At 49.1% G+C, this 14,878-nt stretch overlaps 1 protein-coding gene across 1 annotated transcript in view; it reads left to right on the top strand.

Moving 5' to 3' along the window:
* The first annotated feature begins 5,485 nt into the window (after window positions 1-5,485).
* Window positions 5,486-14,878, top strand: part of RAB8A (RAB8A, member RAS oncogene family) — a 33,322-nt gene continuing 23,929 nt past the window's right edge. Inside the window, exons 1-2 of the mRNA XM_006147198.2 lie at window positions 5,486-5,643; window positions 14,329-14,389. Coding sequence (XP_006147260.1) covers window positions 5,520-5,643; window positions 14,329-14,389 — 185 coding nt within the window. The 5' untranslated portion in view covers window positions 5,486-5,519. The remainder of the gene's footprint in view (window positions 5,644-14,328; window positions 14,390-14,878) is intronic.

Raw genomic sequence — 14,878 nt, 5'->3', positions numbered from 1 at the left:
AAAAAAAAAAGTGGGGGGACTATGTTGGGAAGTCATAAACCTCAGATAAACGTGATCATTCTGGCCCTTCTCCGCCCTCCACTCTGCAGAACAAACATCTGAGCAGTCGGCATGAGAATGCTTAGGAATTAGCCGCAACTACCCAGACATTTTCTGGATAGATCCTGTTAGGCTCTTCCGCATATTTCTTTCATTTCAAAGTGATTCTCTGAAGAGCATGTGTTGTATTCCTTTATGGACCCCCGTTTGTCTGCTCTAAGGCCATCCATTCAGCAGGGATATGGTGGCGTTCGGTCCTCTTCAGATCAGAACGGCTGCTCGCCATCAATACATGGAGCAAAGAGAGTTTCATTCATTCACAAAATTCTGTAGAAGGGACTTCTCTGGAATCACAGTAGGGATAAAAAGAGGTCATTGATTTTATGTCCCTACTTCAGGGAATGGCGAATTGAAGGTTTACTTACCTGAGACTTTCATTCCTTCTTTGGGACCAAGTTAAAAGACCAAGACGCTCCTGGTTAAACTGGATATGGAGTATCGTGTAGACAGGGCTGCACATTCTAGCTTTGCTGTATTTCTGCTTTCTCAGTGGACATCTCAGAGCTGAAACATTCCACATCCCCAGCAATGTCGGGGCCAACTGCGGTTTACCATTCTGAATAAAAATCCCCCTGCTTCCAGCTTCTCTGAGTCCCCCTGCCCCTCGCTCCTATTTATTAAGCATCACACTACCCAGGAGATACACTAGCAGACTGTGCAATGGAATAAAAACCACACTTTACATTCTTTCGAACTGTATCATATGTAATAGTATCACTTTTTCTACATTTTGGTCAAATAAATTTTTACATAAACTACAGTTGGTGTGAATTTCAGAATGGGGGGGGGCACAGAAAGCATTTTGGTTCATCAATGTTGATGAAATGGGAGGGACGGTAACTGTGCCAAGAACTTAGCAAACACTATCTATTTGCTTTATGCCGTAACTGCACGATGTAAGGATTACGACGTCCATATTATAGAGAACACTTGGCCACGGTAATTCAACAGTTCCTGTCCTCTGTTATCCTCAGTTCTGCCTGAGCTGGGTGGTGAAGCATAAATAAGATTTTAATAGGTAAGATCAGGGCAGCTGGTCTCTGTTAATTGAGTTAGGACAATACAAGGCCTGTCTGAATAAGACTCTTGTGTGTCACGTACGAAGCGAAGCTCATGTAGAAAAGTCAGAAGGTAAGCTGGGTCTACACTGAGAGACTTAATTTGGTTGGGAGCAGAGAGCCAGTGAGGACTGGGAAAAACAAATAAAAGCAATACACTAGGAAAATCCACTTAGCATTCATTTTCAAGGAGAACTAGAGTGGGGACAGACCATACGCAGGAAGGCCAGTTAGGAAAATACTGCAATGGAACTTAGAGAGTGTCAAAGGTCACCACAGTTTCATTACCTGAATTGCTTTGATATTTTGCCTCAAAATTTTGGCAAGAGGAGGTAGGAAATCAAAAACAGAAATGAAAGCCTTTTTTTTTTTTTTAAAGAATTATTCTATTGAACTTATTTATTTAACCACTTCAATTTGACCAGAAAGGGACGGGGCTGGGGCAGTAAGTCACCGGGTTCGGGACTCAAACCGCAGTCGGCCATGTGGGAGTCCAATGCCCTTAACCACCATGCCACCTGCTGGCCCCAAGAAATAAAACCCTTTAGAATGTTATGCAATGTGCAGTGTTGTTACCAAGTACGATGAAAACATTTGCTTCATATTCAACATTTAGCTAAGTTAATTTAGAAAGTTGTTGCAGGCACTATGGGTAAACCATAATTTCCCTCCTCTAGCGCCCTACCATTATTAGAACAAAGTTTCACCTTTATGTGTATTTTTCTCCTACCCTCGTGGTTTGTAATCTAATCATAGAATACTGTTTTAGTGGGAACCAGCAGTTAGCGTCATGGCTATATCACTGGACTCCCATGTAGTCTACTGTGGTTCGCGTCCCGGACCCGGTGGCTTAAAACTCACGCCGGGCGCGTGTGCGTGCGTGCCCAAGATCCCGAGAGGAGAATGGAGGAGAAGGGATTGCGATGTGGCCATCCCCCCTGGGGGGTGATTTCTCGCTTTCTGTCTCTATGTCTCTCTCTGTCTGGCGAGCGCACGCGCCTTATAGTGAAAACCTCTCCAAAAAAAAAAAAAAAAAGAATACTGTTTTAGTCATCCACGTGCCTCAGTGCTGAACACAGGAAGTGTTTACTATTTATTAAATTGACCTGTTCCAGTTCTTGGGGAGTTTCAACCCAGGTATGGGTAGAACACAGAGTATGGTTACGACCAGGGCGTAAGGGGTAAAGATTTTGGATTTTATTCCAAGAGACCAAGGATGGGCATTAGATTAAGTGCTTTAGAAGGAGCACGACAGGATGCAATATGGGTTAGAGAAAATGGGCAGGAAGACCATTGGAGAAATGTGGCAAGACATGGAAGAGTAAGATTCAAGAGCCGCTTAGAACTTAAGAACCAGGAGGTGAGAAATGAAAAATGTCAGCGACACCCTAGGTTTCACTCGGAAGGTAATTTAGGACAAGCTAGCAGGAGTAGATGATACTGAGTTTGATGTGGTTTTTTTGTTTTGTTTTTTTGTTTTCGAGAGGTTTTTGCTATAAGGCGCGTGTGCTCGCCAGACAGAGAGACAGAAAGCGAGAAATCACCCCTCGGGGGGATGACCACACCGCAATCCCTTCTCCTCCATTTTCCTCTCGGGATCTTGGGCATGCACGCACACGCGCCCGGTGTGAGTTTAAGCCCCCGGGTCTGGACGCGAACTGCGGTCGACTACATGGGAGTCCAGCGACATAGCCATTACGCTAACTGCTGGTCCCAGAGTTTGATGTGTTTTTTTTTAAGAATTTTAAAAATTTATTCATTCATTTTTTAAATTTAATTCCATTTGTTATTATGATTATTATTTTGACGAGAGAGCTAAAGAGAAAAGGAAAAGCGAGAAAGCAAGCTGCCAGGTCCCAGACTCAAATCACGATAGGCCATGTGGGAATCCAGCACCCTCAATCACCACGCCATCTGTGGGCCCTTCATTCACTTATTTTAATTTGATGAGAGAGCTGGTAGGGGAAAGGAGAAAGAGGGAAGGAAAGTGAGAAAGCAAACCACCCAGGTCCAGGATTCCAACCCCAACCAGGTTCAGCCCCGTGGAAGTGTCCAGTGCTTGCACCACCATGCCACCTGCTTGTCCCAAGTTTGATGTATCATTGACAATCCCAACGGCACAGATGCCCAGATGCCCAGAAAACAGTTGGACCTACATGGATCTCTGGGCTGTGAATACAAAACAGAATCCTCAGTGGAAGATATTATTGATAAATGATTTAGAATTCACAGAAGTGAAAGAGACCATCCAGAATGAGAACAGAAACAGAAAAACAAAGCAAATCAATGTGTAAGGGACAAGCAGAACAACGCCCTAACCACCACCACTCAGCCAAAACAGACTGCAGTGATCTTTCAGAAGCAGCACCCAGAAAAGGGGAGGCAGAGATGAGAGGAAGAAAAAACAGCAAATAAAATGGGAGAGAGGCCAACAGGTGGCATGGGGGTTAAGATGCTAGACTCCTACATGGCTGAGCATGGTTCAAGTCCTGGACCTGGTAGTTACCATTCTCACTTTCCTTTTCTCTCTCTGCCCTACAGCAAATTTGAAAAGGAAGTTAAATAATTCTTTAAAATATAAAATGAGAATAATAAAAAATTCCCAAAGAAGGTTGTCAAGAGTATCAAACACTAGAGATAGAAGCCTACCAAGTTTTTTTTTTTTTTTTTGGAGAGATTTTCACTGTAGGGCACGTGCGCTCGCCAGACAGACAGAGAGAGACATAGAGACAGAAAGCGAGAAATCACCCCCCAGGGGGGATGGCCACGCCGCAATCCCTTCTCCTCCATTCTCCTCTCGGGATCTTGGGCACGCACGCACACGTGTCCGGCGTGAGTTTAAGCCACCGGGTCCGGGACACGAACCGCGGTCGACTACGTGGGAGTCCAGCAACATAGCCATTACGCTAACTGCTGGTTCCCAAGCCTACCAAGTTTTCAATGATGCCCTGGTTGAAGCTCTTAACCAGAGATCGATTAGCAGAATGAGCTGAAGAGAAAGGAAGGCCAGAGCCATTTTTCAGGTCTTTAGGTCCATCTCAAGGTCTGATATCCCAGTGACCTAAAGACTGGATGGGGGCCAGCAGGTGGTATAGTGGTTAAGGGTGTTGGACTCCCACATGGCAGACTGCAGTTCAAGTCCCGGACCTGGCACCTTGCTTCCCCTCTCACTCTATCCCCCTCTGGTCAAATTAAATAAAGAATTATATATATATATTTTTAATTGTATTTTTTTGAAAAAAAAAAAAAAAAGACTGGATGTCTGTGAGAAGCAGGAAACTCTTGGGGTCAAATCTTGACCTCTGGAGCGGTGTGAGTTCAAAAGCCAACTTCCCCCACTTTGGACCCCAAGAAGGTCGTTTCACCTTCTGCAGCCTGTTTTCCCACCATAAAACAGGGAAAAACGGTCACTGGGTTAGTGTATATATTAAACTTTTTTGGGGGGAAGCGGTAACTGTTGGGAGCACCACCGGGCACAACCAATGCTGCACATTACATATAATTATCACTATCCGATCTCCTTCACCGGATGCCGAGATACCTCCACCTCGGACGTGGGGCCACAAGGCCCGGGTTGGCACTAGAGGTGGAGTGGCCTGGACAACCTCTATTAGTCCTGAGGGTGGTCCTGAGGAGTCTGCACCTCAGGGCGCAGATGGTGGCGGTGGCCGTGGTTCTCTACGTAGGTCGCTTGATCAGGCATTCCGGGGCACTTCTGGAGCGTCTTCCCGTCCATTACCACCAGCCTAGGCCGGCTCCTGCTGGCCCGACACGGAGGCCTCCAGAAGGCGTTTACCAGCGTGCTCGTCCCTTCCCGCGCTGCCCTCCTCGGCACCTACTGCGGCTGCGCGGGACGTACAGGCGGTCCCCCCCTGAGACGCTCACGCGCGTGCGCCCTCTGCTGGCACCTAACGGACTTCACGACGCGCATGCGCACACACACCAAGCCCCGCCCCCGGGCTGCCGGCGCGCGGATCCGTTGGCGGCGTTCCCCGCCCTACCCCTCCCATTACGGGGTGGAGGCAAGCCGCCCTAAGACGGGGAAGAAGGCGGGGACACAGGATACCACGCCCCTCTTCGTTCTCTTTTGAAGCCCCCTCGACTCTTCACTACTGGCCAATCACAGCTCGCCCTGTCCCTAGCGCAGGCCAATGGGTGGCGCGTTCGGGCTGCTTCCGGTCCCGCGTCCCGCTCGCCCCTTCCCCAGGTCTCCCCGCGACGGGCGGGGCGCAGGGGCGGGCGTCGGCCGCGGTGACGCGCTGCGGGCTGGGAGCCAATGGGGGTGGGCTCGATGCTGATTGACGGGGCCAGCGGCCAGTGGCGAGGGCCTGGCCGCACTTCCCGTCGGGGAGAGAGTGTAATATGGCGAAGACCTACGATTACCTGTTCAAGCTGCTGCTGATCGGGGACTCGGGGGTGGGGAAGACCTGTGTCCTGTTCCGCTTCTCCGAGGACGCCTTCAACTCCACTTTCATCTCCACCATAGGTAGCGGGGCCGAGGAGCGGCCGGGGGCCTGGGCAGGGCGCGTCCCTACGGGGCTGAGACTGAAGGGAGCGGCTGGGGCGGGCGGGGGGGAGAGGGTCGAGGGGGGCTGCGGGGAGAAGAACAGCCGCGTCCACTGCAGTTTGGGGTTTCCTGGGCTGCGGCGATGGTGGGGGGACCGGTGCCCATTTTGCAGATGGGGAAACTGAGGCTCCGATTCATATAGCCCGCTCTTTTGGGCATCTGTGTCCTGGGCTGGGGTCTTAGCTCCCGTCATCTCGTGCTGTCCTGGCTGCAGTCCTCGAAGCGGTTCTGTTGAGGTTCCCCCATCTTACCCTGCAGTTTGGGGTTTCCTGGGCTGCGGCGATGGTGGGGGGACCGGTGCCCATTTTGCAGATGGGGAAACTGAGGCTCCGATTCATATAGCCCGCTCTTTTGGGCATCTGTGTCCTGGGCTGGGGTCTTAGCTCCCGTCATCTCGTGCTGTCCTGGCTGCAGTCCTCGAAGCGGTTCTGTTGAGGTTCCCCCATCTTACCGAAGTGGAAACTGAGAAAGGACAGTTGACATCTAACCTTTTTGAGCGTTTACTCTGCGCCAGGCGCTTTCGGTGCGTTATTCACACTTTCAAGTGTGTTGGGTGCTGTTATGGGAGCACGTTTCACAGATGGGGAAGCTGAGGCTCAGAGAAGGTGTGGGATTTGCCCAAAGTCACACAGCCTGCAGGTGGCGAAGGTAGAATTTGAACCCAGGTGCTTGACCGCAACAACTGAAGCGTTGCCACCCCAGAGAGATGACCCCATGCACCCACAAGACAGGCACGCTGATCCACCGTTGAGCCAGGACTCAGTCCCCCACCTTTCCTGGTCTTTCTTTGGAATATGCACGGGCTGACCCTGACCCTGTTTTCCCCATTTGCAAGTGAATTTTTGCTCTATAAAGAATAGTGAGAGAGAGCTGGGAGCCTTGCCCTGCCCTGCCTTCTGTCTAACTCGAGGGTGACAGCAATGGCAAGTGGCAGCTGCCTGCCCTGGGACCTGTCATCCCTGAGGAGATACCAGATAAACGCCCCCATGAGAAAATAAAACCAGCCACTGCCTCAGACAGCTTGGACTTCCCTATCGCAGGGGCCAGGCCATTCGGTTGTCACTTTTGCAGAACAGCCTTTCCCGGAGGGGCCAGCCACATTGTGGTTGAACAGAAATGGCTTATCATATCTCTGTTCCGATGCCCACAGAATGAGGCTGACTTCTCTCCATGCTGCAAAAAAAAAAAAAAAAAAGTGGTCATGATCCACATAAAGAGGTTTGACCCTGGAGGAACAGTGGTCAGATCGGCTGCTCTATGAACTAGGTAGCCCTCTTCAAGAAGGGGGATGTGGGGACCAGCAGTTGGCGTCATGGCTATGTCGCTGGACTCCCATGTAGCCGACCGCGGTTCCAGTCCTGGACCCGGTGGCTTAAACATGCCGGACACATGTGCATGCATGCCCAAGATCCCAAGGGGAGAATGGAGGAGAAGGGATTGCGGGAGGCCATCCCCCCCGGGGGGGATTTCTCACTTTCTGTCTCTGTCTTTCTGGTGAGTGCATGTGCCCTATAGCAAAAACCTCTCCAAAAAAAAAGAAGGGGAATGTGGAAGAACAGTTGCAAACCCAGAAATGTATTCCGAATAGAGAAAACCCAGGGAATGGGCTTTGCCTCACTGTTGTGCAGCTTTCACCAAATTGAACTGCTGATTCTCTGCTGGCCCTCCTTCAGAAGCTATGCTTTGTAAAACAGTTGCCTTTCAGATGAAAAGGAGGGAGAATTGAACTCCAAATCCTCCGATTCCTGGTTGTAGTTGCTGTTTACTCTTGATCAAGAATGACCTCCTGTTGGGACCAGCAGTTGGCGTAATGGCTATGTCACTGGACTCCCAGGTAGTTGACCATGGTTGAAGTCCCGGACCCGGTGGCTTAAACTCACACCGGGCGCGTGTGCGTGTGTGCTCAAGATTCCGAGAGGAGAACAGAGGGGAAGGGATTGTGGCATGGCCATCCCCTCTGGGGGGTGATTTCTCGTTTTCTGTTTCTTTTCTTTCTGGCGAGCACTCATGCCCTATAGCAAAAACTTCTCAAAAAAAAAAAAAAAGAAAAGAAAAAAAAGAAATACCCCCTCTGATCCCTGTTTCTTCTTCAGAGAAGGAGGAATACTGTCTACTTTGACTAGTACCCTGGTCCAGGATCAGAACTATACAGTGGGGCCAGCCCTGTGGCTCAGTGGTTAAGGGAGCTGGATCCCACATGGCCGACTATGGTCAAAACCCAGCCTTGGTGACTTGAAAAACCCACCAGGTACATGTGTGCATGTGCCCAAAATACTGACGAGATGGAGAAATGGAGGAGAAGGGATGCAGTGTGAGCACACCCCACTGGAAATGTGTGTGCCCTCTGGCAATTAAAAAAAAAAATAGGAGGGGTCAGGAAATGGTATAGTGGTTAAGGTTCTGGACTCCCACATAGCTGACCAAAGTTCAAGTCCTAGACCTGGTGGCTTTCTTTCTCACTTTCCCTCTCTTTCTCTCTGTCTGTCTCTGGTGAGCAAGCCAGAGTATACCCTATAGCAAATAAAAAAATAATAGTAATAATAACAGTGATAAATAAAATTGCCCTATCCATTTTTTTTTGGAGAGGTTTTTGCTGTAGAAAGACAGAGAGACAGAAAGCGAGAAATCACCCCCCAGGGGGGATGGCCACACCGCAATCCCTTCTCCTCCATTCTCCTCTCGGCATCTTAGGCATGCATGCACCTGCGCCCAGCGTGAGTTTAAGCCACCGGGTCCGGGACTCGAACCGCGGTCAACTACATGGGAAGTCCAGCGACATAGCCATTATGCCAACTGCTGGTCCCGCTTCTTTCTTTTCTTTTTTTCTTTTTAAGTATATTATTTACTTCTTCCATGACAGGGAGGGGAACAGGCACCTCCAACAGGGTCTTTATGCCACAAATCACTATTAGTCTCAGCCGTTCTAGGTCACGGGCACATACATTTACACGTACAAGGACACCCCAGGATGTGAACCTGGGATCTTCTCATGTGGTTCTGGTTCTGTTACTTCTGCAGTGTCGTCTGGCTTCAGTTTTGTTTTGTTTTTCTTATTCTTTTATAGAATTATAAGTTAGTTTTGTTTTTTTTTTTTTTTTCCAGTTAGCCGGAGGGCACATTTTGCCAGAGAGAGAGAGACAGATGGAGGGAGAGAAGAAGGCATCCCCCGCGGGGGGCGAGGAATGGCCATACCACAATCTCTTTCCTTTATTTCTCCCTTTGGGGATTTAAGGGATGCACACACACGTACTCAATATTGCTCTCTTTTATTTTTTAGATTTTTTTTTCTTTTTTTTGGAGCGGTTTTTGCTATAGGGTTATGTGTGTACACCAGAAAGAGACAGAGAGACAGAAAGCGGTGGTTTCTCGCTTTCTGTCTCTCTGTCTTTCTGGCGAGCGCATGCGCCCTATAGCAAACTCCTCTCCAAAATTGTTTTTAAAAAAGTAGGACCCTCCAATGCATAATCATTATATTTCCTCCATTTCCTATCAGGATCTTGGGCGTGTGTATATGTGTTTTTCTAAGCTATCCGTGCTGGGATTCGAACCACAGTTGGCAATGTGGGGTCTGGCTCTCCATGCACAGCACTTAACCACTGTGCTACGGGACCAGCTCCAAACAGCGCTGCTTGATTTTGAGTTCGTATTTCCCTGTGCATCCGTGACAGAAAATGGAAGAGTGAAACTCCGGACTGCTTAGCTCTGAAACGCAGCTTAGTCCGTAACAGCGGTTCTGCGCTGGCACCGAACGCACCCCTGGGTTTTCTTTATCGAGCAGGGATTGAGTGGCTGTTCGTTTCCACACAGGCTGCATTCTACGAAAGCCTTTTCTCCTAAGCCCCATCGATCATTTGTGGTGTGAACTTGGCCCTGTGGCTCCCTGGCACCCGTTTCCACCAGCCTGGCCCAGACTCCATCATCTCCTCAGGGACCCATTCATTCTTTCAGTGAGATAGCTGGCGTTCATGGTAATGCTTCCTAAACCCTACAGCGCCAGGTACCACCTGTCGCTCTCTGTTCTTGCTTTTCTTTTTTTAAGAGAGATTTTTTGTTATAGGCCAGGTGTGCTCACTGGGAAGACAGAAAGACAGAAAACAAGAAATCACCCCCTGGGGGGATGGCCACACCACAATCCCTTCTTCTTTTCCTCTTGAGATCTTGGGCACACGTGCACACATGCCTGGTGTGAGTTTTAAGCAGCCTGATCCAGGACTCGAACTGCAGTTGACTGCGTGGGAGTCCAGCGATGAAACCATTACACCATCTGTTGGTCCCCTTTTGTATATATAAATTTCTTCTTCTTCTTTTTTTTTTTTTTTAATTTATTCATTGTAGAGGGTGTTTTTGCTTTAGGGCATTTGTACACATTGGAGAGAGAGAGAGACAGAGACAGTGAGAGGGAAAGTGAGACGTCATCCGGCCGGGAGGGATGGCAACACTGCAGTCACTTCATATTCTTCCTGGGATCTTAGGTACGCACCCACACGCTCCTGGTATAAGTTTCAAGCCACCACCAGGTTTGGGACTTAAACTGTGGTCGGCCATGTGGGAGTCCCAGTGACATAACTGCTATGCCATCTGCTGGTCCCATCTCTGCTTTTTCATCCAGCCATCTCTTTTATTTATTTATTTATTTTTTTTTTGGTGGGGGAGTATAGGGCACATATACTCGCCAGAGAGAGAGAGATAGAAAGTGAGAAAGTAACCCCCCAGGGTGAATGAGCACCTTTCCATTGTTCTGGATTTGGGGCATGCACGCACAGACACACGCTTGGTGTTTAGTGTGCTTCCCAAGCGGCCGGGTCTGGGACTTGAACCGCGCTATTAGCTATGCGGGATCCAGCCGCCCTAAGGCCCTCATCCAGTCATCTTTTGACAACGCCTGGTGCGTGCTAGGCTTCAACCTCAATGGTGGGGGGCTACCGTGATGACTCAGGTGAATCAGAGGGGAGCAGAAACGGGGCCTGTAGCCAAGTCGTGGCCAGGACTGAGCGATCACCTTCTAGCAAATCGGTGTTCTGTCCCTGCCGTGTTTAGTCACTGGCGATGCCAGTAGTGAGTAGGACATGTGAAGGCCCTGCCTTCCTGGAGCTTATGTTCTTGCAGGTGAAATTCAAATGTCGAGACTGTCGGGCACGCAGTTATCTCCCATCACGGGTTCAGAGAGCTCAGGCCAGGCCTAGGCCTCCGGTCTTCTCAGATAGGGATTTAGACCAAACTCCTGGGGTCAAAGGCTAGGTTTGGCTATTTCTCTTGTACACAGGCTATTCAGGTCAGCAAGTTTTTAGTTTGTTTGTTTGTTTATTTGTTTGTTTGTTTTTAGAGATTTTCGCTATAAAGTGCATGTGCATTTGACGGAGAGATAAGAGAGACAGCAAGTGGGGAATCACCCTCCACTCCAGGAGGGATGGCCACACTGCAGTTTCTCCTTTTCCACTCTCCTCTCAGGATTTGGGGCACTTAGGCACACATGCCTGATGTGAGTCTTAAGCCGCCAGGTCTGAGACTTGAACCACGGTTGAATACGTGGGAGTTCAGCGACGTAACTATTACACCATCTGCTGGTTCCCCAGCAAGTTTTGAGCCAGCCTAGCGGTTTAGGGAGCTGGTTCCCACGAGGCCGCTGCAGTTTAAATCCCAGCTCTAGTGGCTTGAAAAGCATCCCAGGCGGGTGTGTGTGTGCGTGCGCGCGCGTGTGTGCACGTGCACCTGTGCCCCAAATCCTGACAGGATGGGGAAGTAGAGAAAAAGGGATTGCAGCATGGCTGTGCCCCATGACGGGAGTGGGGGAGTGCTTTATCCCTCTTTTTTGTCTCTGCACATGCCCTCTGGCAAAAAAAAAAAAAAAAGGGCATTTTTTTTTTAAAGCTTTTTTTAAGTCTCCTATGGGAGAGAGAGGGCATGTACCCAAAAGAGTCTTTATTTTTTTTTTTTAAGAATTATTTATTTATTATCATTACTTTTCAATTTGACCAGAGAGACAGAGTGAGAGAGAGAGAGAGAGAAAGTGAGAAAGCAAGCAGCCCAACCTGAGACTTGAACTGTGGTCAACCGTGTAGGAATCCATTGCTTTTAACCATAACATCTACCAGCCCCATTCCCCCAGGGTCTTAATACTACAGTCTACCACCAGCCTTAGGCAGCCCTTGGATCATGGGCATGCATGTGGTCTTCAGACAAGAGCCCCGAAACTTCTCAAGTTGGTCAGCCTTGCACAGTGGTGTGTTTTACTGCGAAGTGTCAGGTCTCAGTGTTTGAAGCAGAAAGAGCAGGGAAGGGAGGAGTGGGTGAGAATGGTCAGGAGGTGGCAAAGGGCGGAGTCACCACATAGCTATAGAAGGAAGGAATATTCCAGGAGATAGAACAGCACCATAAAAGCCCTGAGGCAGGAGCATGTTGGGGTTGTTTAGGAAATAGCCATGTGAGCAGTGTGGCTAGGGTGTGGCCATCCGGAAAGACCAAGTCCCAAGAGGTGACCAGGTTAGACAGCACCTGGGGGAAGGGAGGAAAGGGCAAGGAAGCTACTAGAAGGTATGTGTGTGTGTGTGTGTCTGTGTGTGTGTGTTTGAAAAGCAAATTTTTTTTAACCTAATTGTCCAAAAATTGATGACTGGATGAAAAACCGTGGTACACATGTACTATGGAATATTACCCAGCCATAAGAAACAGTGAAGCCTTAATTGTTTGATTCAAAGTGGATGCATATAGAAGACTTAATGTTGACTGAAGTGAGCCAGACTTTGAAAGCTACGCCCTGTATATCCCCACTCGATATGTACTGAGTATCTGCGCTCTGTGGCAGAAGTGGAAAGTTCTGAAGCTATGATAGTAGAGAGGATAAGTGTATATATGAGACTGTAAAGGAGGAGAGTGGATGCAGAGAGTGGGTGGTAGAGACACCCACTGTTAAAACATTTACCAGACAAAAATAAAAAAAAGTGAAGTTCTCTGTTGAAACAAAATTGTATATACATTATAGTGGGGACTTTATGTAAAATGTGAAATTAATTGGAAATTTTTTTAAATTAAAAATTCTTTTTCAGAGGAACCAGCAGTTAGCATAATGGCTATGTCACTGGACTCCCACGTAGTCGACCGCGGTTCGCGTCCCGGACCTGGTAGCTTAAAACTCACGCCGGGCGCGTGTGCGTGCGTGCCCAAGATCCCGAGAAGAGAATGGAGGAGAAGGGATTGCGGCGTGACCATCCCCCCTGGGGGGTGATTTCTCGCTTTCTGTCTCTATGTCTCTCTCTGTCTGGCGAGTGCACGTGCCCTATAGCCAAAACCTCTAAAAAAAAAAAAAAAATTCTTTTTCATTTTTGCTGTATGGCCTGTATATTTGCCAGAGAGAAAGAGAAAGCACACACACCCCGGGGTATGGCCATGCTGCAAATCCCTTCTTGGGATTTTCCCCTTGGGATTTTGGGCATATATGTACACACACTTGGCATGTTTTTCAAATCGCGGGGTACAAGACTCCCAACTGCTCAGTCAGTCATGTGGGATCTAGTGCCTAAACTACCATGCCACTGGCTTGCCCTGTTTTTAAAATATGTTTATGAGAGAGAGAGACAGAGACAGAGACAGAGAAATGGGTACCTCCAACCGAGTTTTCACATTGCAGCTCATTCCAAGCCACAACCAGCCCCAGTTCTGAACTCATGCACATCTGGTGTAGACAAGGAGGTCTTGGAATAAGAATTGAGGACTTCCTGTGGGTCCCATGTGGGACCAACTGCATTATCACTATGCCACTGTCTGGCCACGGTTTTGGTTTTTGTTTTAAATAATTTCTGTTTGTTTCTTTGTGTTTGTCACAGGGCACGGGCAGTTGCCAGAGAGAGAGGGAAAGTGAGGAATCATCTCCTGGGGGGGATGGCCTTGCCACAGTCCCTCCTCCATTCTCCTCCTAGGATTCTGGACATGCAGTCACATGTGCCTAGCACCTAGTGCCCCCAGCCATCTCCCTGGGGTGTGATTTCTTTTCTCTCTCTCTCTCTCTCTCTTTCTCCAATGAATGACTGTACCCCTATAGCAAAACTAAAAAAAAAAAAAAAGAGAAGTGTGCCCAGCTGATGGGCTGATGGGGCGCAGGCCACTCACTGAGGAGGAACAACATACACTAAAGCATTGAGCAGGAGAAGGTGTGGCTGCGTGCACAGTGGGACCCTGTGCCCTGCGTGCTTGGAGGGTCAGGTGCAGGGGGATGGTAGCATGGGATTCTGGCCTGCAAAGGACTTTGCTGAGGCCCGCTCTGTGTGGCTACCTGGGGCGGGGAGGTAGGTTTAGCTGTTGCCAGCAGGGGACAAGGACTTTGACACCTGAGCTACCTGGGTTGACCAATGCCAGTTGCCACCTTCACTCTAGCTAGCTCTCATCAGCACCTGTCAGACCCTGGAGCCTCAGGTTCTACTTCTGTGAGAGGAGGGAAAGATCTCCTGATAGCTCCAGGCTTATTGAGGGTGTAAGTGGGAATCAAGATCCCACGGGTCCAGCGATGTGTAAGCCACAGTGGCTATTACCTACATAGCTTGGCAGTACCAGTCACAAACAAAGCTTGGGAAGTGGGCTGCTGGTGATAACGCTTTTTGTCTTTTCTTTCAGGAATTGACTTTAAAATTAGGACCATAGAGCTTGATGGCAAGAGGATTAAGCTACAGATATGGTAAGAGTTGTTGTTCAGCAGTCTCTGACCCGCCTTTGACCATCATCTCCATCTCCCCGTACATCAGGCTTCTTCAGAAGCTCCGGGAGTTTTATACCCAGCCCAAGGAGCCGCACTTGGCTGGCTGCTAGGGCCTGGGGTCTGTGGCAGCATCTGATGGGGACAAAGCCACCCAGTCCCTTAGCTGAATGTCCCAGTATGGGCAGAGCCTAGGTCTGCGCTTCCAAGTGGCCTCCTTCCCTTGGACTTGGAGAGAGCCCTCTGTGCCAGGTGGCAGTGACGGCAAAATGTCCCCCCTCCCCCGAAGTTTCCTTCTGAGCCTTCACCTAGCTGTACAGTAAGAAGATTGTACACCACTTCCTCTTTTCTCTCCTGGGGAAGCCCAGGCCTCACTTCCTGGCATGCAGACCTAAAACCCCTGAACCAGAATTAACCTGCAGTCAAGCCCAATGGTGAGCCCTGTTTCCGTTCCTCAGAGCCGAGGTGACT

Source organism: Tupaia chinensis, unplaced genomic scaffold, assembly GCF_000334495.1.
Source record: "Tupaia chinensis unplaced genomic scaffold, TupChi_1.0 Scaffold000201_2, whole genome shotgun sequence".
Lineage (NCBI taxonomy): Eukaryota > Metazoa > Chordata > Mammalia > Scandentia > Tupaiidae > Tupaia > Tupaia belangeri.
This window is presented reverse-complemented; position numbering and strand designations above follow the sequence as displayed.